General features: G+C 58.2%; 1 protein-coding gene across 8 annotated transcripts in view; it reads right to left on the reverse strand.

Annotated features, from left to right (window-relative positions):
- Positions 1–3,108: 3,108 nt before the first annotated feature.
- ARHGEF10 (Rho guanine nucleotide exchange factor 10) overlaps positions 3,109–26,775 on the reverse strand; it is a 72,071-nt gene continuing 48,404 nt past the window's right edge. For 5 of the 8 annotated variants that reach the window (XM_064477611.1, XM_064477608.1, XM_064477606.1 and 2 more), the window contains 11 exons: positions 25,035–25,183; positions 24,512–24,639; positions 24,251–24,351; positions 22,785–22,906; positions 21,894–21,980; positions 20,846–21,069; positions 20,089–20,246; positions 17,567–17,709; positions 12,791–12,965; positions 7,135–7,257; positions 3,109–4,834 (listed from right to left, as the gene is read on the reverse strand). In XM_064477611.1, the coding sequence (XP_064333681.1) occupies positions 4,323–4,834; positions 7,135–7,257; positions 12,791–12,965; positions 17,567–17,709; positions 20,089–20,246; positions 20,846–21,069; positions 21,894–21,980; positions 22,785–22,906; positions 24,251–24,351; positions 24,512–24,639; positions 25,035–25,183 (1,922 nt within the window). In that variant the 3' untranslated portion in view covers positions 3,109–4,322. The remainder of the gene's footprint in view (positions 4,835–7,134; positions 7,258–12,790; positions 12,966–17,566; positions 17,710–20,088; positions 20,247–20,845; positions 21,070–21,893; positions 21,981–22,784; positions 22,907–24,250; positions 24,352–24,511; positions 24,640–25,034; positions 25,184–26,775) is intronic. The other 3 variants (XM_064477612.1, XM_064477610.1, XM_064477609.1) reach the window with 1 other exon arrangement.

Genomic DNA, 26,775 nt, shown 5'->3' on the forward strand with positions numbered 1-26,775 from the left:
TAATGCTTTTGGGCTCGCAGATGCAGGGAGCAAACCCTGGCAGAGCCAGGCCCCTGCCAGCTGTCCGCTCCCTCCTTCCAGCCAAACAAGCACGGCCACTCGGCCCGCGCAGGCGCAGGGGCATGTGTGTGCACGCATGTGCGTGCGTTTGTGTGTGTGTGAGCCATGCCCGTGCGCAGGGGTGGCCGAGGGCGTGAGAGGGCAAGTGGGCTCTGAGCGGCCAGCGCCCTGTGCCTGAGCTAGAGCTGACACACGGGCAAGGAGGCCGCCAGCAAAGTAACACCGCACCTTCGTTCACTCATTTTCTTACACGGCCTCCAGATTTTTTTTTAAGGAAAATGAGAGATGCGGCTGCAGCCTCCCACCTGGCTTCCCCGGGAACCGTGACCTGACATCCCACAGCTGCTCTAGGTCAGTGCCCACTCCCACTACTGAGACCTTTATTCATTAAAAAACCCAGTTTTATGAAACACTTCCATGCATATTAATCTCAAAGCTGCCCCCAAAATGCACAGTCCCTGGGGCTGGATTATGTCCACTTCACAGGCGAGAAAGCTGGTTATGAATTGTCCCTCTTTCCCAGGATCTGGGACATTTTATCAAATTCAATTTATGGAAGTATTTGCAGAAAAGGACACTTCAGGACATGATTTAGAAAACCAAATCAGATGACTCTATTTGCAGAGACCCCCCTCCATGCCACATGGCTCGTCAGGGAGAGAAGCCGTTACACGCGGTCACCAAGGAAACACAACGCTTTCCTCCCCAGCTCAGCGCCAGTGCTGCTCCCGTCCCCAGGAGCAGCCGGCCCAGGTCACGCAGCCAGACGCAGACCGTCTGGACGCGGAGAGGAAGCCTCCTCTCCAGGCGCCCGGCTCCTGCTCTGACCGGTGCACGCATAAAAGCCAAGCGTCCAGAGCGCAGCAACCGACCTTGCCGTGGCCCCTGCCCATTCCCTATCCTGCTGGAACCGGGGCCTCACAGCAGGGCCGGGCCCAGAGTGACCGGTAAGGAGGAAATGGGTTTTCTGGGGAAACCCGAGTCCCAGAGACTCAAAGCACAGAATACATTGTGCTCCCGGCCAGAGGCAGAAACAGGAAGTGGTGCGGGAGGGGTTCCAGATGGATCCAGTAAAAACAGGGTCCCTGCGGGGGCTCTGGACTGGCTGGATGTCAGCTCGAGAGGAAGCCAGGGGTCTGATGCAGTCCCCTGGGCACCACCAGCTGGGAGGGGCAGGAGGTGGGGTGACCCCAACAAGGAGAGGGGGCAGAGGGTGAGGGCATCCCGGACCTGAGGAGCAGGGTGGGGGGCACGCAGCAGAGGAGAGCTGGGTGGAGGCTGGGTGTGGCCTCCAGGACTCCGCACCCTCTCACTGTCCCCCAGGGCTGGCCACCTCCTCGTCCTCCAGGACCCTCTCACACATGAGCCCAGCAGGATCTAAAGGACATTCTCCCACCTTCAGATGGCGGTCTGAACAGTTCCCATCTCCCGAGGAGGGCCCAGCACATCCGGGGAGGCCGGCACGGTGGCCTCACACAGCACAGCACCGACATCCCTTAGACGAGCCCACCGGCCCTCACTCACCTGAGACGGCAGCTCTCCCGCACCTGCGGCCGCACTCCTTCCCGGCAGAGATGCAAGGCCAGCCCTGCAGGCTCACCACCCCTGGTCCCACTGGCTGAGGTTTACCCCGCATTTCAGGGTTTGCTAATCAGGCCCCAGGGGTGACAGGTGACAGGACCCCCCCAATGGGGAACCCTGCTGCAGCTGCTTCCAGCCCCCGCCCCAATCCTGCAGTGCCCACCCCGGACCTCCCGCTCCCTAGCCTGAAGCTTGGACGGCGAGGCGGGGTGAGCTGGACCGGCCCTCACAGTGCCCGATGACAGCTAACAACTCAAATCATTTAAATGACACGGCGTTTGATGAACAGATCTCCGTGAAAATGTTATTTGGGGCTGTGTGGCGCTCATAAAACATCCTTGGGACGTGCCCGGGTTTTGCCTCCCGTGAGGCTCTGGAATTGTCCTTTACAGCCAACACCACCGTGTCTGCAGGGACGGAAGAGACCGTGACTAACAGACAGGACACTCTGGGAACATGGGACCCGGCTACCTCCCAGCCCCTCAGCCCGTTCGCCCTGTCTCGGGATCTGACTGTACGTGGAAACTGCTGTCCTCGTGTACAAATGCTCTGACCTCCGGAATGACGATGAGTCTGCCGAGCCAGTCGGCCAGCGGTTTGCCTGGGAGGCGTGGGCCCCAGCACGCAGTCAGCGCCCTCGGAGGTGCACGCATGGCCACCCGCTCAGATCCGGATGCCCAGAGACATGCTGCAGGACACCAGGAGCACCGAGAAAGGACTCCCTGGAACTGCTGACAAGTTTCAGGCCCTGACGTCTCTGTGAGGACCTAGTCTCCCCAGATCTTCCTTACACACGTTGTCTCACTGGGGTTAAGAACCACCAAGTTCCCCACGGGAGGGAAACCTTCAGGAGCCGGCCAGTGTGTTTATATTTGGGAAAGAACAATGTCACATCTTAACCAAAACGCAGGAGTAAAGCAATCTTGAAAGCTTCACCACGCCGCTGAAAAGCAAACCGGGCGAAGTGCAGGTGGACCGCAAGTGACAGTGAGGCTCTTCTCGACAGGTCGCCAATATCCCAGCGTCAACGGAAACATCACCTGGCACTTTTTTTTTACCTCATTTATGCTGCAGGCAGAGCCGGCAGTTGTAACCTGAGTTTCTGAGACACTGATGAAGACCTCCGTGCATCCAGCTTTAAGTAAAAGGCGCATCCGCGCGCTTCCGTCTTATTTGGCCCCTGGAAATACTGAGAAGCTGGGTTTTAATCACGCCACACATCTCTCTCTGTTTTACATCAACTCATCCAACCCACGGCGTCACTCAGAACAAAAACTGGCGAGTGCGTGCGTCTCTACAGTTTCCCGGCTCCTGCTTCAAGCTCAAAGTGCTGCTAACGCGCAGCCGCGCCCGCCCACCTCCGGGCGCCGCAGGCGGGGCGGCCGCATCAGGCAGGGCTGTTCTACCCTCTGCGGAACAGAACCGCCCCTTTTGCGTTTTACAGGAAGAAAGGGCAACTCGCGATACTGTTTTTAAATAAAAAGACTTTATTTATGAAATAAGAGCAGCTGATAGTTTGAGAAGCTCGGGGAGGTATTACTTTCACATGGGGGTCCACACGCACCTTGGAAAATATTTGGCGAAGTCATAAAATTAGCATTTTTAGTCACCTGTAAAGTGCTGACAACTTCATCTCGGGTGAAGGCCTGCATTAGTTTTGTTTTTTTTAAATCCATCCAGTAAGTAGAATTTACATCATGTATCCACGTGGCACACGATGAGCCCCGAACCCCCGCACAGGACGACCGCAGACGGCAGGCCGGTGCAGCCGAGTGGCAGGTCCTGCCGACCGAGGGCTGCCTATCGCCCGTGTCCGCCGCCCGCAGGGGTGCCCACCCCGCCGGCCCCCTGCGTCCTTCAGGCGGCGTTCCTGGCCGACAGGTGCAAAGCCAGCAGGGAGGACTGGCCAGCACGCCGCCGGCACGTCTCCACGCACTACAACACACGCATCTCTGACCCGGAGACGGACGCTGCTTACTTAGCATGAGAACAGGTGAACGTTTTGGCACCGGCACTCAGGTCTACAATCTCGATAGGAGCTGAGCATTTTGGTTCAAAGCAGTTATTTGTGAAACATTACAGAAAATATATCAACTAAACCTTTGTTAGTTTTTTTAACAGCAAAATGCAACATAAAAATACTACTTTGTTAAAGACATACAAGACACACATCATGCCTCTTTGGAAAACCCAGCTCACCTCGGAAAGCAAGGACACCACCTGGACTGGTGAGTGCTACCTGGCCTTCTTCACTGTTAACGCATTCTACCCTGGAGTTGAGGTTCATCATATAAATAAAAGGAGTGAGCCAGAATCAAGCCACTTGACTAAGGATCGTTTCCACATCCCTCCACTGCTGAATGTGCTGGGCTTCCCCGTGAGGTCTGAGTTGGCAGATTCTCTAGGTGACAGATGGGACAGTGTGAGAACCGGTCTGGAGGGGCCGTGATGATTAAGGCGCCGGGGTCGGGGCACCGTGTCCTCCCGGGACCACCTCCGGCTGTCCTCACGAGCTTCCACACTCGGCCCTGCCGCTGGGGAGAGGGGAGGTGCTGGCAGGACGCGCCACCTCGATGCCATCGCACACTTCTGCCCCAGGGACGCTGACCGACCGGGGCAGACACGCTCGCTCGCCCTGGCCCTGGGGCTTGGCTGAGACCGTCCGGGGTGGCGATCTTGGCTCACACGTTCAGCAGAGGGATCTGCCAGACCATGACAGAGGAGACCAGCTCCTCTGGCCGCTGCTGCCTGGCTTTCCTGCTCATCCGCCGGTGGCCCTGGCCCCCACAGGCCACCAGCACGGAGCTGGCCTTGGCCTTCCTGGCCCTCCGCCCTCGGCCGGCGGAGATGCCAGGGTGCCGCAGGAGGTCCTGGAGGAAGCCCTCCTCTGATCGGGGCTCCAGGGAGCCGGAGCCCTGGGACGGCGTCAGGGACCCAGACGAGGAGGAGACGTCGCTGGCCTGGGTCGTGGAGCCCAGTGAAGCCCCCAGCCACACGGCATCAGGGCTACTCCGAGGGGGGCAAGGCCCGGGCCCCTCGCCGGGGAGTGCGTCCCTCTGGTCTTCGTCCTGGGGGTCCACGCTGAGGGGCGGGCTGTCTCTGGGCTTGTCCTTATCTGTCTTGAGGGCGGCTGTGGCCTCGACCAGGAACTTGACGGGCCCGTTGTGCGCGTGGTAGGAGACCATGCCTCTTCCTGAAATGGGACATTGCTCAGCAAGACCTCGCGGACGGGCAGGACCACAGGGGCACCCAGGGGACCCCGTCCCCGGGACAAAGCCCACGCATGACAGCTCACGGTGCAGACAGCTTCCAGTCACATTCTCGGGGACCTTTAGTTAATTCTAAGGACATTTTCTACATTCTCACACTCGCATCACACCTCTAAAGTGAAAAACAGCTCTTCTGCTCTTGGCATACAAGCCTTCTCACCTGCTCCCAGAGTATACAATTTAGCAAAATTTTTCTGAATCTTGACTTAAAAACTTGAACGCCTGAGACACTTCAGTTTTAAGAGCAACATGCCCCAGCTGCCCGGAGCTGGCTGCCAGCTCTCAGCTCTGTGGTTTGGAATAAGTTAGTTCTCTGGAATTAACTAAAACGGGGACTTTTCAGTTGAAAGGTGATGTGAATCGAATTTTAAAGTCATCAGGCGCTCCTTACAGGTCTTTCTATGGAACGCGGACTCCCCGCAGGACACGCGACTCCGAGAGTCAGGTGGGAACAGGCCGTCCGTTTGTCAAGCACTTGGCAGGTGCTGAGTCACGTTTACATTTACATTTGTGGTATTTACACTTGCAGGGAGAATGTGCCCCTTCCACCAAATGCTTTAAGGCTAACACAGGGCCTTGGGGCCTTCACCCCACTTTGGCTGGAGCGCAGTAACCTGCAGGATCCTTCAGTGGGGTGACAGGCTCCCTCGAAGAGCAGAATGCGAGTTAAGAGCTCTGCCAGCGCAGGCACTGGGGGGACCGTGGAGGGGTAAGGATGCCCGGACACCGGCGACGGAGGTGTGACCTGACACACAGCCGGAACAGCACCCGAGCGCCTCCGGTGAATCTGAACACCCAGGGACGCCCCCCCGGGTGCACACCCAGGGGGCCCTGTGCCCCTGTGAGCAGGGGCGGCAGGTAAACGCCCAGGGAGGCGCTGCCTGTAACACACGGCGCCGGAAACAACTAGAATCCATGGTCTGTCCCTGGGTGACAGGCACGCTCCCCGGCCGTGATGCAGTCAGAGGACCAGGAGGATGCAGCTCGGAGACGATGTCCAGAGCAATTCAGGTGTCACAAGACAAGAGTACATGTGAAAATGGCACAACGAAAAACAACCTGGTTTTCTGAGGCACAAGGGGCGAAACTACAGAGAAAACCAGCGGGAGGACGGCGTGAGGCTCCGGAGGACAGTCCTGCCTGTGTGCCGGGGGGGGGGGGGTCACCCCGGCCGTCACGCCCGCGTCCTGGCCCGCGCCTTCTCACCCATTCACCTGCACGAGCTCCTCGTCTGCAGCCTCCGTCTGCGTCACAGACAGCGATGAAAATGGGAACTTAGAAATGAATGTACAGAGTTGGAACTCCTCAATCCTAACGGGGGGGTCCTGATAAAATACGGATTTATCTAACCACAGACCTGTCTGCAATAGATCCGCCAAGCCTCGGTGAGGGGAGGAGGGGTGCCTGCAGCCAGAGTGAAAGATTCCAGAGTGGACGTTGGGAAGAAACCACAGAAAGAGATCTTTTATTCGTTAACATTTCAGTGAGTTTCCTACAAATCTGTTTGAGTTATCCCACAATCAACACAAAATTTGAGATCTTGGTTTTACTTACAGAATTAACATTTTTCTGTGTCATTCGAAGCTCTCTGCAAACATTTGCACAGGCTGCATCGCACCCTAAAATGGCAACGTGACCACCTTCCTAGACATCCCCCTGCCCTTCATTTGGGACCTCTGGGTTGTTCCCTGTTCTTCCTGCATCATGGATTTGGCTGCTTCTGGAGACAGACCCGACTTGGAAACCCTGACTCCTGACACACGCGCACTCCCAGGCTCCAGGGCCATAATGCCAGACTGCTTTCCGAAAAGGCTGTGCCGGTTTGATCTCCCCACAACGTCACAGAAGCGCACAGCTGAGCGTTCTCCCGTGCTGGGCTGCCTTCTTTGCAAAATATAAGAGCATCCATTTTCACTGAGCGGAACTGTATATACTGATACAAACTAACCAGAGGCATAAAGGTAACATGAAAATGTGTCCTGGGGATAAGATTCTCCCTGGAGCAACGATGTTAGCGACAGGAAAACAGAAGCATAAACTGATGATTCAAAGTAACAGACAGAGCCTTTATAGTAAAATTTAAAAAAAGAGAAACCAAGGAATTTACATTATTTAAGCAACTCCCAGGATGATGCAGCTGAACACAGACCCGCAAGCTTTACAAGTTGACAGGACAGGACAGAGGCCCGGGAGATGCAGGCGCACAGTGCGGGGTGGTACTCACCGGTCACCTTGGGGATGCCCTGCAGACGAGGGACAGGCAGGGCCACCACGACGCCCAGGCTGGTGCCCACCATCAGCAAGCCGTGGCAGACGAGGAGGCTGGTCACAGACAGCCGCTGGGGCCCTGCATGCGGAGACAGGTAGGGCTTCTGCCTGCAGCCTGGCCTCTGCAGCGGCACACGCTGGGGACAGGGACTCCAAGAACTGCCCAAAACACTGCAGACCCACCAGAGCGCTCCCCGCGCCGACGCCGAGCCCTCCCAGGAGCCCCAGAGTGACACTGTGTTTGCTTCAGCTGGACAAGGGAGCGATCTCCAGGTGCCCTCCTGGCTGCCCCCTAGCAGGACACACGGCCACCTGAGGGACACGCGCATCCCCCCTGCTTCCAGAGCCCATCAAACCCCCTAACTGTCCACAAACGCCATCCACTTCCAGTGAGAGCACCGGGGCCCTGGAGCCACGCGCACGCGGACACACAGGCACATCAGACCACAGCCCCCTGCGAGGAGGAGCCCACCTGGACAGGTAAGTCCAGACCCCACAGGCAGGACGGGCTCCTAGTGCCGCCGAGCTCCGCAACACAGAGAAGAGACACGAGCACTTCCCAAGCATTCTTTCGGAAGGGAGACCGTCTCGCGGGCTCTGGGGAAGCCTGGAACGTGCGACATCAGTGGGTCCGGGCCTGCAGAGCTTTTGGCTGCTTGCTACGGTTTGTTCTGTTTTCCAGCCCTGAGGCCCAAGGAGGCTGAGCAATCTGGCAAGGTGGGAAGTGGGGGCGAAGAACGGGGCAGAACTGCACCCCATGCACGGGACCGTCTCCCACTGCTCTCATCTCGGAGTGAATCTGGAACCCTTGCCGTTCTGACTCTGCCTGCAGCACCTAGGCTCTCAGAGTGGCTTTAAACCCCTCCTGGCATCTGTCCGCTCAGCTCCAGCGCTCAAGGGCAGAGAAAGGCAATCCAGTCTGCTCCTGAGAAGAACAGGGGCACAAAAACAACCTGACTCCCGTTCCCTGGAAATGCATCGCTTCCAACATCTCTGCACTTGACCTGGAGCTCGCCTTAGATAAGAAGCACGAAGACACGCGGCCTGAACACCAGAGCCAAAGGCAGGTGGGCGTGTCTACAGAAGTCACTTAAAACAACCCAACCCAAAATAAACCAAGCACCACAAAAACCAAAGATCTGGTTTTATCTCTGAATAGAGACATCATATTGTTTCTAAAAAGCTAATGTATTAAGTTCCCAGGAATTCTGAACGTGTGCCCACGGCAGCGGTGGGAGGGGCTCGGCTTTAGAGACTCACTGGAGCTTCACGTCCGTCTACGGGAGAGCCAGAGCGGTCATTTCCAAAAGCTAGTGAGAAAGTCGTTCCGGAATGCGAGGCTGGGCACAGTTCACGATGGCCAGGCGGTCACACCAGGAGGTGGGCCCCGGAGAGCCGAGGACGCGCAGTAAATGCAGGTGCACCTTTCCAGAGCACCAGTCTCACTCGACTACCCGTGAGACAGAGAACGGATCTGAGACCACCCTCCCCGACCCTCCTGGAGCCGGTCGGCGGAGTTTTGGAAGCAGCTGGTGGAGGTGACATTCGAAACAATGTCAGAGCTCGCTGCGCTGAACTCCGCCCTGTTTCAGTGGAACCCAGCCAGCTTCCCCCATGACCCTGCTGCACACGGCAGAAGGCTCCTTGCCACCAGTCTTTCCATCTGGACACTGCTTCCCAGCGCTGCTGTGAACGGCCTACAGCAGACCTGGTGTGAGTGGAGACCGCTGTGACAACGGGGTGGACAGAGGGAGCGCTATTACCCCCCAGCTGCAGCCACTTTCTGAAGCCACCGTCACAGAAATCAGACAATGCTGCAGTCCTGTGGTCCTAAGTGTAGATAAACTTCCTTTTAACACACGGTAGTTCTGGGAACAGTGCAAACACGCAGACCCTGGCTGCACGCTCTCAGCGAGCCGTGTCACATCACACAGTTCCTTCCACACCCTCGTTTTGGTAACCAAGTCCTGCAGGTAAGTGAAAACTGCGCGAATAAGTCATTTTGTGATTTCCTGGATCATCCTGAAATGCTCTGGTTTGGGAAACTGAGTTTCATTTACTTCTTCTCCAAAAAGGGAGTTTATGAGTTAAATTTTCTTTCACAGGGAATTTATAATTTTTTAAAGACTGGCTTAGGGCTACTGAAGGCATCTGAAATACGTTCATTCTGTCACTTGGCTTTAAAGAAAACTAGCGAGCAAAATGGGACTCGCAAACAGCCCGTCTCCACGTGCGGGTTACCCTTACATATTGCAAACAGATCCTCGTGAAATGTGATGCGGAACAGTTCTAACTGCTGATAAAAACATTAAAAAGATTTTGCTTTAAAATTATGAAGCATAAAACTTTACTATTTGTTTTCATTCAGAAATGCATTTTGAAAATGATCTTTCATCCTCCTGAGGAGTTTATCCACCTCTGCCATAATAAACAGCAAATTAGGAACATCTGACTTTTAGTCCGTTTGCATCTGTGTTGTGTCACAGGCAGTGAAAATCTGGGAACCTTTCCCTGGTCTTTGTAAGGAAACTCCTCTCTCCAGACGTGCATGCGTCTCTCTAAGGAAAAAGGTCAAAGCAATTCAAATGCACAGAGGGTCCCTGTGTGGCTTCGGGACGGGGAGGCGTCACCAGGTGGGAAAAAGGTCATGAGCACGAGGAGAGGGAAGATCTCTCTGCCCGGGAGGTAGAAGAGACCAAGTGAAATGACCACGGGGCTCCTGGAGGGGCCCCTGGAAGTGCCCCCCAAACTCCGATTTCACCATAAAAAGGCAGAAGCAGGTAAAGCTGGGCTGTCCCTTGTGCGTCCTCACGGCCTGAAAGCAGCCAGACGCTCGCCAAGAGCCCGAGCTCCAGGCATGATGGTCTGTTCCATTTCCAGAGTCGCCTCACACACGAAAAGTTTACCTGCAAGAGGAACTGGGGGACGTGGGGGTCCCCCATTCGGGGGGGGCTGCACACACAGCAGCGGTGTCCACGCTGCGGGCTGAGGGGCCCCCACTCGGCACCACGGTGGGGGTGGGCGGGGGGCGGTTGGGATGCTGATGATGGCTGCATGGGGTCTGAGTGGGTTACAGACACCTGGAGGGGCCGGCCCACCAGCTGGGCGACGCAAGCTCGCGGGCGCAGAAACCGAGGCAGCGGGCACGGTCGGCTCCTGGTCAGGCAGCTGCTGGTCAGCCCAGGATGGCACCTGGAGCCCAGGGACAGGAAACCCGACTCTCAGTTTGTCCCCTAATTCATAAACAGTCCTGAGTCTGGTTTAATTTGCTGAATCCCCTTACGACGTGGTTGATGGTGTTCAGAAGAGTCACACTGATTTTTCTGAAATGGAAAACTTGGCCCGTTCACTGGGCTACGTCACCCTGGCAGGCCACGGGCTCAGTCAGCGGGGACGTGGAAAGGCTACTCTGGCGGGAGGCCCTGCCCTAGAACATCCAAATATCCTCCCTGGAGCGTCCCAGACGCAGCAGGAAGCAGCTGCACCGACGTCACTCTGGCTTCTCGTGACCGGCTGGAGCCGCGGCCCCTCGGAGCACCCCCGCAGCCGAGGCGTGGCTGCCGCCCCCAGAAACCTGCGAGCTGGCCCCAAAGTGCGTCCCCCCGGGGCGGTGTCGGCCCGCTGCGGTTTCCGTCAAGAGCTCAAGCCAGCGGTGTTGAGAACTGAGCCCCGACAGAAGGGGAGAGGCCAGCTCGTCAGTCACAGTCACGGGGAAGGCGCGCTGAGCCCGCGCCTCCAGGGAACTAGACAGATTTTACCAGTTTTGTTAAGCTATAAAAAAGCCGTGACTTACAGTACAGTCTTTTTTTTTCTTTCAAATTTTGTTCTTTCTGGCTTGAGAAGTTTATACTCCACTGAGTGCATGAGAGGACCACCTCACGGTCACTGTCACACGTGTGCAACGAGCCCCACCCGGGCAGCATCAGGAGCACTTTCTAGACGAGGTTTTACCCTGTGTGTCCGTCCGTCCGGGAGGACGATGGCCCAGCGACCGCAATTCCACGTGTGCACACGGGTGTGCGCACACACGCACTCAAGCACCTAAGGGCGAGGCAGACCTCGACGGTGCTTCCCGCTGTGAAACACGGGCTCGGGGGTAAGGCGGATGGAAGGAGGAGGGGAAAGACGTGGGTCTTCAGCCTCCCTGGTCTCCAGCTCACAAAACGCAACGAGAATCTGACGTATTTCAGACACCTTTCTGAGGACGGGACTCAAGCACCGGGTGTCACAAGAGGACCCTCGCCCCGAGCGTCCCTGAACGCCGCTCTGAAGGGCCCACCTCCCTCGCAGCCCACCAGGCCCAGGGCCGCACACCCAGGAGCAGGTGTGAGATGCAGACAAAGCACGAAGCACTGCAGCACGGTGAGCTAGGAGCCCCCTCACACGCTGCACACAGGTGCAGGGGAGCACGCCACACGGGCAGCACGCTGCCGAAGAAGAGCCCCGAGGACAGGCCCGGGGTGAGCGAGGGGGCAGCGGGGCCCAGGACGGGCAGGGGGAGCGTGCAGGTGACGGCGACCGCAGACTGGAGGAGGGCTCTCGGGGACAGTGGGGCCGCGGGTGCCCCACCAACGGCACGGTCCCTGGTTCTGCAGGAGCCCAGAAGCACGTCAAAGGCCACGCTGGGGGATGAGAATCAAGGGCGTCGTTACCAGAAGTGCAAAAGTCAAGGAAAGACAGGGAGATTAGTCACATCCTGCGGCTCAGGGCCAACAGCAGTCATGGGGTCACAACTCTGACATGTGACCCCTGAGTTTTGATTTAACAGGAACTGGGGACATGGGCACCCCGGGAGGGGAGGTTCCTGCAAAGTGTCCACGGTGGGTGGGTGGGAGCCCCGTGCTCTGCGTCTCATCTGTCTCTCCTCCCGCAGGAGCCGAGAGTCACCTGCCCCTGACTCCCAGCCCGCCTCAGCCGGGTCAGCTCACCCTCCCGGCCGCTTCTGCCGCTGCCAGTCAGGCTCCTGCACACGGCCCGCATGTCCACACGCCAGCTAAAGCGTACGTGTGCCGGGCACACGCTGAAACACCAGCCATACACTCGTACATAATGGATGCATAAGCACACACGGAGGGTGCGCACATGGCAGCACCAGCCACATGCTACACACACCAGCCACGTGACCACACAAATGTCAGCTACCTTCTTATACAGACCTAGCTGTACGCTCACACGCAACCAGCACATGCGTGTGCTCACCAGCCACGTGCTCATGCACACCAGGCACGCACAGGCACACACTAGCTCTGCAGTTCCCACACCCCACTTCTGCACGTTGGCTGGTTTCACCCCCGCTGATGGACACCCTGCCCTCTCGGGGCCGGTGGACCCCAGCCAAGGCTGCCCTGTGACCCCCACCCTGAGGGCCCCCCTTCTCTGCTCTTCCACTGTGGTCCTTGCCCCGCCCCCACTCCTGCCCCAGCGCCTTGAGAGCAATAGGAAGGCTTGTGTGGTCTCAGCTTCCGATCTATAAACCGGGTGGCGCTTTCGCTGGGCTCCAGGCAAAGATGGGAGTCACAGAGGCGTCCTGAGCACCTCTCCCAGGGCGGGGGTGGGGGGACACACAGGACAGAGATTGCCAGGCCCGCCCCACCCGCCGGCTCCGCCCTTACCTGGCAGCATGTGGTGGACGGGGGTGGCTATGTTGATGTCCTGGAGATGCTTGAGGGTCTCTGTGTGGAACAGGCGGAGGGTGGACCCCGAGGTGAAGGCCACCCAGATCCCCACGCCAGCAACGGCCAAGTGTGAGACCACCATGCCCTCCTCCTGGTGGGCCTCGAGCTGACCCTGCAGAGGCCGAGGAGGGCAGGCTCAGGGCTGCACCCTCACAGTGCTGCCCGCGGCCCGCCCTGTGGACGGCGGTTCAGATGGGGAGCGCTGTCGTCCCATTGCAAGGCGCCCGGCTGGCGCCCTGGTCCTCAACCGCCCTCAACCACCTACGGCAAAGGCACTGTCACCCCAACCCCACCCACACTGACGCCAGGACTCGTGTGGACCCATCGGCCCCCTCCCACACCTGCCCACAGGCGGGACCAGTAGAGGCGGCGTCCCCAGCGGGGCTCACACTCCCCCACCCTCAGGTCCGAGCTGCTCGGCCCCTGCCCGGCCCTGGGGGGCCTGCTGCTTCTCCGTCTGACCAGGTCCTTCCCGAGCCTCCAGGCTGAGCTCTGCCCCCACGTCTCCACCTCCATCCTGATAGCCCGGCTCTAGGGGACCCACGGGAAGGAGCTCTGGCAACTTGTCCCCACGACGGACGATGGACAGCCTGTGCCTCTGGGGAAGTGGAGGTTGGACGGGCGGGCGAGAACAAACAGTGTCCTCAGAGAAGTCCCCTCAGCCACAGCAGGTGACAGGCCCGCCGACTCCCTCGCTTGGAATGATGCAGCCCAGGGCCCTAAGCCTGCGTATCTGTCCTGGGGCCGCAAACGGGGGACACTGTGCCCCTTTGCTGCTCGGTGGCCATGTTACCGTCCTGCTCGCCCACTGCACGGAGAGGGGTCGCGTAGTCAAACCTCCACGCTGTACCTCAGACCACGCGGCACTCGATGAGCTGGACTGAGGAATGGACGTGAATCTCCAATTTCAGTCGGACGGGAGGCTCCCCACCCAAGGGCACCACCTTGTCTCAATGGAAGACTGCACAGGGACAGGCGGGCACCCTGGGCCCACGCTCAGGGGCTGCAGAGCCGGGAAGCGGCACGGGGTCTGGCCTCGCCCACGCAGCACAGGCGTTCCCGGCTCATCCACACAGTCCCTGTGCCGACGCGTCTCTCCTTTCATGACGAACGGGCCCCCTGTGCGGAGGCGCCAGCTGACGGACACCGGGTTGTTCCCGTCCCTTCTGTCGCACGTAAATACAACATGTCCCATGTAAATAAAGCTGCTGCGAACTCTCGGACCAGCCTCTGCGTGAACGCCTACATCCGTCCTAGAGTGTGCGCTGATGGCTGGAAATGCTGGGCCACACGGTGATCCCGTGGTTCACTTTCTGAGGGACACGCAGGTTTCTAGCAGCTGCCACATTTCCCGTTCCCACCAGCAGTGAGTGAGGCTTGCGTCCCCCGCGTCCCCCAGTGTCCCCTCTGGTGCGGCTCACGTCCTTCTTGCCGCTGCCATCCTAGTGCAGGTGAGCGAGGTGGCGTCTCACGGCCGGTTTGATCTGCACTCCCCTGGGGACGCCGCCGCCGCAAACCCTTCCATGCAGGCAGCGGCCAGCTGTGTGTCTTCTCCGTAGAAGCGTCTCTTCAGACCCCTCGTCCAGCTTCAACCGGACGCTGAGCGCCACGTTACACAAGCTGCTTGTTACGCGTTCTTGGCAGACACACGGCTCGTAAACATCCTCTCCCTCCTGGGCTTGTCTTTGCACTTTCCTGACAGTTTCCTTCGAGGCACGTAAGGTTCTGATTTCCATAAAGTCAAATGCATCTGTTTTTCCCTTGGTTTCCTGTGCCTCAGGAGTCACACCTGAAAAACCACTGCCTGGTCCAAGGTCATACAGATCTGCTCCTGCGTTCTTCCCTATGGGGTTGACAGTTTAGCTCCACACTTGGGTTTAATCCATTTTTCCCCTCGCTTTCGTCTGTGGTGCTAGGTCAGGGTCCACCCTCATTCTTCCGCGCGTGGACGTCCGGCTGTCCCAGGCCCACTTGCTGAAAAGGTGACTCTCCAGGGAACTGCTCTGGCACATCTGCTGAAAACCAGCTGACCCCAGTCAGGCGATTTTATTTGTGGACTCTGCTCCGTTCCACTGACCGAATGTCTGTCCCTGGGCCTCGCTGACTTGATCACTGTGGTGTGTAGTAAATGTGAACCTGGGAAGCGTGGGTCCTCCAGCTTTGTACTTTTTCAAGATTGTTTTGGCTACTGTGGGTCCCTGGAGTTTCCATATAAATTTTAGGATCTGCTTGTCAAGTTTTGTTTAAAAGAAAAAGAAAAGCAGGCAGCTGGGACTTGGACAGGGTTGTGCTGAATCTGCAGATCAACCTGGGGACGATTTCCGTCTTAACGATACTGCGTCTTCCAAGCCATGCACGTGGGCTGCCTTGCCGTTTATCTAGGTCCTCCTAATTGCCTGCAATTACGTTTTCTAGCTTTCAGTGTATACATTGTGCACTTTTGTTGTTAAATTTATTTCTATTTTGCTCTTTTTGATGTCATTGTAAACGGATTTTTAAAAAATCTCCTTTTCAGATTGTTTGCTGCTAATGTGCAGAAATTAGCTTGATTTCCGTGTACTGATCTTGCAGCCTGAGTAAACGCGTGACATGGCCACTCGGCCTGCGATCCCTTGTCTCTGGAGGGGGAAGTGTCAGCACAGCCTGCATCATGGCTGGTTCCGCAGGTCAGTTCAGGACCAAGCGGTACCTGCCCCCTGCACAGCCGCCTGGGGCGGAGGAAGGCGACCTGGGCGGAGAGGGTAGAAGCTTTGTCACATCTGTTCCGTATCTCCACCCCCCACGGCTCACGGCCGCACTTGCACGCTGGTGTCCGGAAGGGACTCACACACAAATCAGCTCCAAGATGGAGCCAAACCAGCTGCCTCCACGGTTGCGGTCACAGGCCCTGCCCGCTGCCCGGATGCGCCCTGCTTTGGATGGGGAGGCGGCCTACCGACCACCCCGAGCGCTTAAAGGAACAGAGCCTGAAGCCCAGGGATCTGAGGACAGGAACCCCAAGCTCCTCTGAACAAAGTCTCAGGTCCCTTCCGACCACACCTGTGCGGACTCACCCCGTTTCCAGGCAAAGCCCCTCAAGGAACTGCTTTCTCCCGTCCTGACACACGTCACTCCTCTCCTCCGAGATGCTGTGCGTCTGCCCCTGGTAAGCCCCTCCTCACCCCGACGGGGCCGGCTTCTTGGGCGTCTGACAGGTGCCCCACACCCACTCTGATGCTCTGCGGCTGCTGTCTTGAGACCTGTGGTGACGCTTCCAGGCCCCACAGGCTTCATGGCCAGTCCTGACCCCGGACGGCGGCCCCCGCCTGGCCTGGGGGCTTCCCCGGGGCAGCCCCTGTCCCAGGCAAGCACACAACACGTTTCTGCTGGGCGACAGATGACGTGGGCAATAACCCACCCCTGTGATGCAGGCAGGGTCTCCCACGGCCTCAGACTTGATTTTCTGTTTGAAAAGGGACTCTTTGGGCAACAGGGTCTCCATGCCTCCTGCCACCTACAAGTCGTGTGACCCTAAAGGTCTCCGGAGAAGAGCAGGGCCTGTGGGCTTGGGCCTGGTCCGCTGGGCCCTGCATTCCTGTCTTTCTACAGAACGTCAGGAACTCAACTCATCAACTCAGAAAACACTCCGCCACCAGGTCACCTTTAACACCTGATCCCTGACGTTCCCTCGTGCTGTTTCTCCCCGACGTTGGGGGCGGGGCTCGAGGGACGCCTTCCTCTTTTCTTCCTTCCCTTCCGTCCACCCTGTATGTCTTCAGTCACGACCACTGGATGTTGCAGACGATCAAGAGTAAGGACGGTGAGGTTCTCCTTTCAGACGGGCGCACGATGAACCAGATGGCCCCGGTGCTCTCGTGGGGACTCCCAAGCACTTAGGGAGAGATGGGCCGCGAGCTTCTCTGCAGAGCAAGGTCGCTGCGGCATCGCGGGCACGGGGAGGAGCTCTGTGAGCCACAGCAGGTGACACAGGGCCACCGTCTGGAGACGCCGCGCTGAGGGCTCTTCCCCAGTCATGTGCCCCCAAGCACCATCGCTGGACGGCGTGCACGGCCTACCCTCTGCCCACCCGTGGACGGTCCTTGTTCAACAGCCATTTCTAGTTGCTAAGGATGCTAATGTGCATGTGTGTGGTGGACACGGTTACACACGATGGTTACACACGTGCACATGCTGGCGTGTGTGTGCTGTGAGCACACGGCTCTGCAAACACATACATTTACACACACACCACAAGGACGCTTGGGCGTGGACACGCCGAACCTACTTATGCTTCCTTGTCTCTGAGACGCCTCTTCTTGTCCTCTGAACACTTTCTATCAGCTTGGTGTCTTTTTTAACTCAGTAAGAATTCTCTCTGTATTAAGAACATTCACACTCGATCGTAGATGGAGCGATATTTTCCCAACTTCTCATTTATAGAAGTTTCTATACAAACAACACATACTCAACGTAAAACAGTGTTCTACAGCTTGACTAAATCGATCACGTTCTTTCGTACGGCCACTTCTAGGTACACCCGCCCCCACTCTGCTGTCTGCATCCTGGAAGCCTGGCTTTGCCTGTGTTTAAACATCCCTCCCTCAGGAACGCTGAGCAGGATAAAGCTGGAGCCACAGGCAAGAGGCCGCCTGAGCTTCCTACGTGCGAGAGGCACCCCCGACCTCTAGTTCTGAAGTGCCTCCCCTCCCGCCGTGCTCGCACAGAGCGACTTACCTCCACAGCCTGAGCCCCCGCACTGATGATGAACACCTGGCCCCCGGACGCGGCCCACAGGCTGTCTTCCATCATCAGGAGACTTCGAACCGGAAGGACACCCAGCTTCAGCACTTTCTGAGGTTCTGAATTCCAGGATCCATCTGAAAAGAAAACACTTCTCTTAATTTCATTCAAATTCAGTTATCCACGCACGGGGACCGGAACAGGAGCACAGGTCGCTTAAGTGACAGACAAATGAAAATCATCTGTGATGTTCTCACACGTGGGCCCGATTCGCGGTGTGTCCACAGCTCCAAGAATCAGCCCCACTTCCCCAAGGAGATCTGGCCAAGCGGCGGAGCACGGAGCTCCCGTACGTAGTCAGCAGGCCTCCGCTCTGGTCCCAGCCCAGCCGGCTGTGCATGTGCTGGGCAAACTACTCACCCTAGTCTCAGTTCCCTCATCTGTAAAATGGGGGCGATATGGCCACTTTCCTCAAAGGTTTTCACTGCAGGCCCGAGTCCTCAAACAGGCTGCCCACACCACAGCCGGGCCCGTAACTGCTAATTATGCTTGGAGCCACCACTTAGAAGTCTGGAAATTTCCCACAGAATTCCACATTGCCAACTCCCTAAAAAGTCAAAGACTGGCAGCAGAATGTGGCTGGCAAGCGGCCCTTTTCCCCAGGCCTCTGGCCTGCCAAGTCCTCCCGCCTTCAATAACAAAACGAGAGCAAAGAAGACTCGTCTCCACACAAGACGCACAGACGCCCACAGGTGGTGACAGTCACCAGGGATGCAAACCCAACTGACAGCGAGCTGTCGCATCACACCTGTGAGAATGGCCGCCGCCAAAGAGACAGGAGAGAACAAGTGTGGTGCGGACCCCACGCACAGGAGGGAAGGGACCCCACGCACAGCTGGCGGGGACGGGCGTGGAGGGAAGGGACCCTGCGCACGGCTGGTGGGAACGTAAATCGGTGCAGCCACTGTGGAGAACAGTAAAGAGGCTCCTCAAAAAATTAAAAGTAGAACCACCATGTAACCCAGCAACCCCGCTTCGGGGTATTTATGTGAAGAAAATGAAAACGCTAATTGGAGAGTCTACCTGTGCCCCACGTTCGCGGCGGCACCATTCACGTGGCCGAGCACGCATGTGACCTAAGCTGTTGATGGATGAATGGTGACAGAAAATGTGACAGGTAGACACACGATGGCGTGTCAGCTGTGACGAGAATGAAATCCTGCCACCTGTGACAACGCCAGTGGGACCTGAGGCTGTGATGCTGAGGAAACGAGCCAGACGGTGTGCTCTCACCTACATGCGGGACCTGAAAAGGCTGAACTCGGCAAGAGCGCAGAACGGTGCTTTCCAGGGACCGGGGGTGGGGGCCGGGGAGGCGTCCGTCAAAGGGCACAAACCTCAGTGGTCAGGTGAGTAGGTCCTGGGATCTGGCGCACAGCGTCCCGGTCACGGTTAGTGTCGCTGTGTCACACGGTCGAGAGTTGTTGGAAGAGTGGATCTTAAAGCGTCCTCACACCAGAGAAGCAAGGTCACTACGTGGTGTGACGGGGGTGCTAGCTAGCGGCCGTGGTGACCCACACCAAGCTGGGGGCTTGCCAGCCCAGGTCGGAATTACGGCAGCTGCAAACCTTCAAACAGCTGATAATCCCCCGAGACCTCCCCTCTGCCAGGGCAGCGGAAGCAGCAGCTCGAGTGCGCACGTGCGGCCACCGGGGCCAGGCAGAGCCGCAGAGAAGAGCAGCAGGCAGAATCCCACGATCGATCCGCCCAAGCCTGAACGAGCGTGGCCTTCACTCCAACACGTCACATCCAGCAGGGGAGGAACGGCGTGTGCTCCGCAGTCATCAGGCCCTGAGGTGCCCCTCACCCCCCAACCCGCCTTCAGGAGGAACGGCCTCGGCCCTCCAGCCGCCCGTGTCCCGGGACTGCGGCCGCCCCAGCCTGCGGACTCCCCGTGGGGGGCGGGGGGCGCTCGTCCCCCGGGGCTCCGCCCTCCTGCTGAGACCTGGACCCCCAGCGCCTGCAGGCGCTGCTCCCAGGGCCCAGAGCACCCCGCCTCCTCCCAGCCGGCCCAGCCCAGTCTTAGTCTGTTTATCATGCACCCCTCAGGGCCAAGTAGGGTTCGCTCAAATCTGTGGCCACAGGTACCAAGCTGACGGTCAGATTTCCCTGCAGAGGTGACGACCCGGCGCTAGCCTGGGGGTCCCATGGAGCACAGCTGGTGCAGACTGGTGACAGCCTCACCGCGTGGGGGGCCTGCACCTCGCTCCGTCCAGGAAGGGAAACCCTGTTGGCCCTGAGTGAGGGCGGATGAAGGTCTGCACTGAAGCCTCTGCTCCGGGAACACGGGTGTCGGCAGGGGCGGACTCCGAGCAACCTCCCGCATGCTCCGCAGGCGCCGACCTATCTCACACCCTCCACGTGGCGGGGACGAGGGGTGATGGACGCTGACGGGACGCGACACTAGGCCCAGAGCGACCCCCTTCCCAGGACAGCCGCGCCCGCGGGACGGTCACCTTCTGCTCTGGCGTAGACGGCCACGGCCCCGCTGACCAGGCCAGCGTACAGGCTGCGCGGCGAGCAGGCCAAGCTCAGGACCGCGCACTTCTCGGGGGTGAAGAAATGCTGCAGCTGCACCTTCTTGGAGCCCTGGCTGCTCTTATAGACGGAGATGCTGCGCGAGAGAAGGGGAGCTGACACGGGCCGCTCACGGGGAGGGGGCCAGGCCGTCCGTCCCACGGCCACGCCCAGCGCTGCCTCCCCGTCCCCCCAACTCCTTCTGGAATCTCGGCCACTCCCACAGTGATCTCTCCTTCCTTTCAAGAGACAAGTTCCCAGTTATTCAAAAATCAATCAATCAATCAATCAATCTTAGTTCTTCCTACAGATCCTGGAACATCGCATCAGGAAAATCATTTTAACTTTCCTTTAAACCCTGCGGACGTTCAGGTCGACAAGGACACAGAACACGGCCCTGCTTTACTCCAAAGTATCAGTGCTGCACAGGGAAAGCACGAATAAGAACGAAGCACGTCCGTGCAAACGGCAGGTGCACCTAAGACAGTCCCTGCGAAGAGTCACCGTTTCTCCCTGGGGTTTCCTAGGGTGACATCCACGGCCTCAGTCACCGGCCGCTTCCAAGTGCGAGACCCGCCCACGTCCACCTGCATCAGGTCCCTCCCAGCAGAGGGCCGCGGGGACTGTCCACCGGGGCCCCACAGCTCTGCCGCTGACGAAGCCTAGAGGCCTGTGTGACACAGCGTACGGGCTCACCTCCCCTCCTCCGTCCCTAAGCAGATGGTGGGGACGCCCAGCACGTGCCCCGCCGTAGCCTCGGGCTCCGGGGGGGCGCCGGGCCCCCGCGGCTTCTCCTCCGCGGGCACGTACGCCATGCACAGGATGCGGGACTCGACGTTGAAGCACTCGATGACTTTGGGGCTGGGACTTTGAAAGGAGACGATGGCGATCTGGCCCATTTGAGCAGCACAGCTTCCGATCTGAATGGGGGGACGGGGGGGGGCTGTGAACGAGGGCGCTCCAGGGCCACTGGGACCCCACCCACGGCCTCGGAGACAGTCGGCGCTCATGCGGACCCAGTGCGCTCACGAGAACCAGATGACGTCTAAACGGTCTGCAAACAGACCCCGTTCCCCCTGCAGCACGCTAATTAAATTCCTTTTCCTTTCAATTTTAATAACACGGACTCAGGTTTTTTTTTAAAAGGCACATTTTCATCCTTTAAAAGTCGCGCACCCAGCACCACACGGTGGTCAAGGCTGACCCACACATAATTCAAAGTCTGAAAAAGCAGACTGACGCCAACGTTTACACTGTAACACTTAGTGCGTAACAGGCCTCACGTGAGAAGACAGGTCCCCAGAAAGAGAGCAGAGGGCAGGGTGCACCCTCGGCACCTCGCGCAGCGGGAGGGCGGCTGCTCCAGCGCCAGAGGGACCTGGGCCGGCTCCGCCCGCGAGCCACGCCTTCCTCGCAGATCCCTGCCCACGCAGCTTCACCGCCCAAACCGACAAAGCACGTCAGTTATGCTAGTACTTGAGTTAGCTGTCTTTGGACTGAATTTCATCTGGCAACGTTCTAGACGGAAAACAAAAGGGACGGACATTCTGACCCCTTGGCATTCTCCATCTGCTCGAGGAGGCACGGGCTCCCCTTCCCGCTCCGTGACTTCTGAGTTTGCGGGCACAACGTGGACACGCTGGCCCCTAACAGTGTCCTGTTGAACCGCTCCAAACTGCTATTTCCCATCCCATTACTACGGATTCTTCGCAGACTTGCGTTCAAACAGACAAAGGCATCTTACCCACAGGAAGCCATGAGCCGTGGAACAGGAGTCTGGCCGGGCCTCGTCATTCAGATACGGCTCGGGGTTATAAACCGCACATTCGATCTACAAGCGGGTTAAATCAGAGGCCCGAGTTTAAAGCGGGACTCGGAGGAGGCAAGCAGGCCTGTCTTAAATGGACGGCAGGGTTGACACGAACCACAGCAACTCCAAAGGCAGGGAAAGCTCAGTGTGTGGAGTCCCAAAAACGAGCTTTTTGGACGCGAGCACCGAGGTAAGCGCTCCCTCTGCGGTGGCTTCAGACCCCAGCGCCCGCTGGGAGCAAGCGGCAGGGAGCCTGTCCGGGGCCAGTGTGGGTGGGGGAGCTGCGCAACACCGCGGGGGGCGCCCTGTCTCTCCCTGGGAGGGGTCCCCCTCAGCTGAGGGAGCCCCAGGGACACGTGGGCTCCAGGTCTGAGTGTCGGCCGGAGACCAGACGTGAGAAATGGCCATGACTGTCGTGCTTCTTGGGGAGACACAGCCAGGTCCTGAAGCCCCTGCAGGCACCGGCTGCAGTGCTGGGACCGACAGCAGAGGAACAGGGATGCAACGTCCCCCGAGACAGGGTCTGCTCCAGCACAGTAGGCACCACACCTCATGCAACCACGAGGCTGCCGGCGGTGACCTGCGGGGAGGCTAAGTGTCCCCGAGTGAGAGGCCGGGAGCCCCTGGGGCCGAGACGTGTGGGCCTGGATCACAAGTGCCGGGTTGGGGGGCGCTCAGCTGTGGCTCCAGAAAGTGGGCTTTGGTCTGAAACCACCAGGCCCTCCCCGAGCCGCCTGGACAGGCAGCGCCCAGGGCCGCGCCGAGCCCCTTCCCTGCTGGTAACTGCCCACGTGGACACGCGACTCCGGGCCCGCCCGCCGTCACCTTGAACTCCTGCTGCTTGGCCACCGTCACTGGCATGTGTCCCACGAGGAGGGGGTGTCTCTCCTTCTTAATCTGGTTCCCGTCATCCTCCGTGCAGAGCCAGCCCAGGTGGTTCTCCTCCTCTGCGGCCGCGGGGTCGGGGGTGGGGAGGGAACAGAGGGGTTGGCACCTTCCACGGGCGCCCAGGGCGGCGGGGGAGTCTGCTCCCTACTCTGGCAAGACTGGAGAACTGCGCCTTTTACTTCGGGGAAAGGCCCTTCCTCACAGGAGGGGCCGCTCTCTGGCTGGTTTACCCAGCGACGCTCTGGCCGCATCTGAGCACGGGCGTGCCCGGCTCCTGCCTCGGGGCCCAGCCCACCGGCGGCCTGGGAACCGTCACTGCGCAGGCCACCTGTCCTCCCTTACCTTTCCTTCCAAGAAACTGACCTGTTTAGACTCAGGCGCTGGGAACTGAGGAGGAGGCTTTAAGTGGCACGAGGCCACGGGGTAAGACGTACACGGAGAGGAAGCAGCAGGTCTGCTAAGTGGTCGCCAGTCTCGCTCTGAAAGTGAGCATCTGAAGACGAAATGAGCTCATCTCCACGTTCCACTCACTCGGCAGAGACCGGGCCATCTCCTCGCTCACAAGGCCGCCTGGAAGCCGGCCTGATAAACCACCAACTGACCCGGGCAGAGAGAAAGGGGCCGCGCTCTGCCCCCTCCCTGGGGCTCGGGCCACTCCAGACAGCCGTCCCCGTGACAAAGGCCTTCTCTCACTGACCTCCCTCACTGGGGGGTGAGCAGGCGTCCCTCTGCCTACTTCTCTTCTTCATCTTATTTCCAGTTAACATTTCAGGGTGTTTGCATCTGAATGAGGAGTTTACGCACAGACACAGGACAGCCCCGTGCTCCGCACAGCAGACCTGTGTGCGTAAATCACACATCTGCGCGGTCAGTGCATCACACCCACCTGTCTGTCTGGTACGCGGGTCACAGAGGGCGAGGCCACGGGGACTGGAACATCCCTGAGTCACTCCTGTCTCTGACAGAACCTGCCGGGGGGTCTTCGGGGGGGTCTTTGGGGATGCCATCCGGTCCTGTGTCTGACCCCGCAGGTGCAGGGCAGGAAAAGGCTGAGAGGAGCCCTCACCTGCTCACCCCGTGGGGCAGACCAGGGGCTGGGACCCCCGACTCACAGGCCACAGACTCAAAGGGCCTTTACTTCCATCTCAACTAATACTAATGTTTTGTTCTAATTAAAGTGAGGCTTTCTTTCTCCTACAACCTTTAAATTATAATATAAATGTCTTTAAAAAATCACCTATGCCGGTTTTTTTTTTAACTTTTCCTGCTTGGAAAGAGCCTTTCAGGTGACCGGCTGAACCGTCTGTCAAGCCAGCTTCTCAGCCGTGACCCTGCCCTCCTGGGTGCACACCTCACCACAGGGCAGGGACTGGCCTCGCCAGCTGAAATCAGTGGGCTCTTACCGAGCGCGAGCTTAGCCATCTGCAGGTTGTGGGTCCAGGACTCCTTGATGGCAGGGGTGAAGGTGTTGAACACGGCGGTGAAGAACGTGGGCCGGCCAGACCTGCCGAGAGGGGAGCCTTCACCCCGGGAACGCACCCCGTCCGGGGGGGTCAGGCTCCGTGTCTCCCCGTGGGACGGAGCCCCCACCACGGAGACACGCGAGGCGAGAGCCACGTCCTCAGCCCCGGTGGCGGGGGCACCCTGCCCGGGTCCCCACTGACTTGTCCTGCTTCCCCGGGAGCTGCAGCTGAATCCGGCAGCAGTCGGCCGCCCTGATCTCCTCTTCCTTCTTCAAGACGAGTCTCTGTAACCCCGAGGTCCAGTCGTGGGCCACTGACTGGTTCAAGTTCTACGAAGGAAACGCACAGGCACATTGAGAGGGGCTGAAGGACGTTTCGGTCGTCCATCCTGGGGAAGAGAAAACCAAGGCCGTCATGTGAAAACCTCAGGGGGACGAGCAACACTCATCTGATGGCAACAAAGACCCCTTTGGGAGTGGGGTCACGTGGTGGTTTGGCTGGGACCACCCTCAGAGACCACTGACATGCAAGTCTGCCCCAGAATGAAGGGAAGTTACGCTGGAAGAGCTTCGCCTCCTCCAAAACAGGAGAGAACAGACAATTGGATCAGTTCTGACCATTAAGGTCAATTCTCACTTCTAATAGAACTGGGAGATGTGCTCTCATGCTGACATTGATTCAGAAATAAAAGGAGGATTTTAAATCTAATGCCTTCAACTATTACCTGATAGTTTCCTTTGAGGTTTCCAATCAGTTGAGTGATCTGACCAATTACATTTAAGTCATGCAGCAAGTTTTGTAGATCCTGATACAGCTGTCCTGGCCCCATGTAAACCCTGTCTGCAAAACAAGACGACAGAAAACAGCACAGACCTACAGCTGTTCACGCCGGCGCTCGAGGAAGGAAACACGGAAACACAGTCTAGCTCGTCCAGCATTTTTAAAGAGTGCGTGTTTTCAGATAATGAGATGCTTTTCCTTCTCTGACTTTTTATTTTGGAATAATGTTGGACTTGCAGAAAAGCTGCAGTAGCATAGGCCTCCCTCATAGGCACCGTTTCCCAGGTCCGGGATGTTAAAATCTCAGAGAACCACGGAACCATCACGGCCGCGGGGACGGGGAGGCTCACGAGAGGCCCGGAGAGACCCCAGCCCCACCCGCCCCACACCAGCTGTCTGCTGGCCATCATGTTCCAGTTTTTCCTTTTTAAGGGTGCTGTATAAAAGTGCTCACATGGTGCCCACACCAATTTTTTAACACGTAAATGGTGTATTTATATTTGCACATCAAATCAACTGATGTGCCCTTTGTTAGAAGAAATCCCTTGGTTTTGGAGGACAAGTATCTAACTTGGATCCAAACAGTTACACCCCTTCAGCTGTGAACCGTAAGCAAAGCCCGGCACGGTCTGCACCCCGTCTCACGGTCCATCCCTGAGATACAGTGTGAACCACACAGAAGGGACACTGGCAGCTGATTCTCAACTGGGAGCACCAAGAGTCTGACGTCTGTGCTTGAAGTTGGGACGCACACCTTTCCTCCTCTGCTAACCCAGCCACCCTAAGGCCCCAGGAGAGAAGACGCTTTTCCACCTAAGCAAGTGCCTCAGAGACAGAAGCCCACGCCGAGAGTCACGCTGGGGAGGACCAGTGGCGATGCTCTACCTCCCCGGCCGGATCTACCTCTGGGACCCAGGAAGCCCCTGGGAGCACCAAAAGGACACCCCGAAACCTCTCCCATCTCTGTCACCTAGTCTGTCAACAGGGACAGCGTGGCCAGCACTGTCCTGCCACCTCACAGCAGTGTCCAGAGGAGCCACAGAAAAGAACTCTGTGAGCTAAGGTAAATGCCACGTGTGTTACAGAAACTTGTGTAACTTGTCTTAAGGGTCCACACTCAGATGAGGGTCTGTTCACTCCAGCACCTGCCGCGCCCCCAAGGCCCCGCCCCTGCACGTGGAACACTGCAGCCCGGCCTGCAGGTCCTATTTGTATCTTTTTTCCATTAAGATGCCCCCCAACAACCCACCCTCCTGAGTTCAGGGCTCTCCTGTTCCTTTAACCAGTAAGAACGTGCTTCCTCGGAGGAGTGGCAAGGTGGGTGACGGTTAAACCTGGAGGGACACTGGGGGTTCCCTAAATCTCAGATACATGTGGCCCTCGACAGGTGGCTGCCCCACGCAGGGGATCCCACGAAGGCCACGCACTCCCACAGCATCACCCAAACCAGCCAGGCCCTCGGCAGCCTGCCCGCCTTCACTGAAGAGTTACCCATTAATGGATTCCAGCCGTTTTGGTCTCCACCGAATGAGCTACGTTTCGGGGGGAATCAGCAAAAGGGCTGAAGCTGAATCAGAGTTCTGAAGCTGCTGGAGCGTTTCCAGGAGTGAAGTGGACACGCGGTGAATTTACAGGCACGTCAGGTTAACACACGCCTGACCAGTGGAGTCACTGGCAAGCCCTCT

This window comes from Camelus dromedarius, chromosome 22 (genome assembly GCF_036321535.1).
Source record: "Camelus dromedarius isolate mCamDro1 chromosome 22, mCamDro1.pat, whole genome shotgun sequence".
Classification (NCBI taxonomy): Eukaryota; Metazoa; Chordata; class Mammalia; order Artiodactyla; family Camelidae; genus Camelus; species Camelus dromedarius.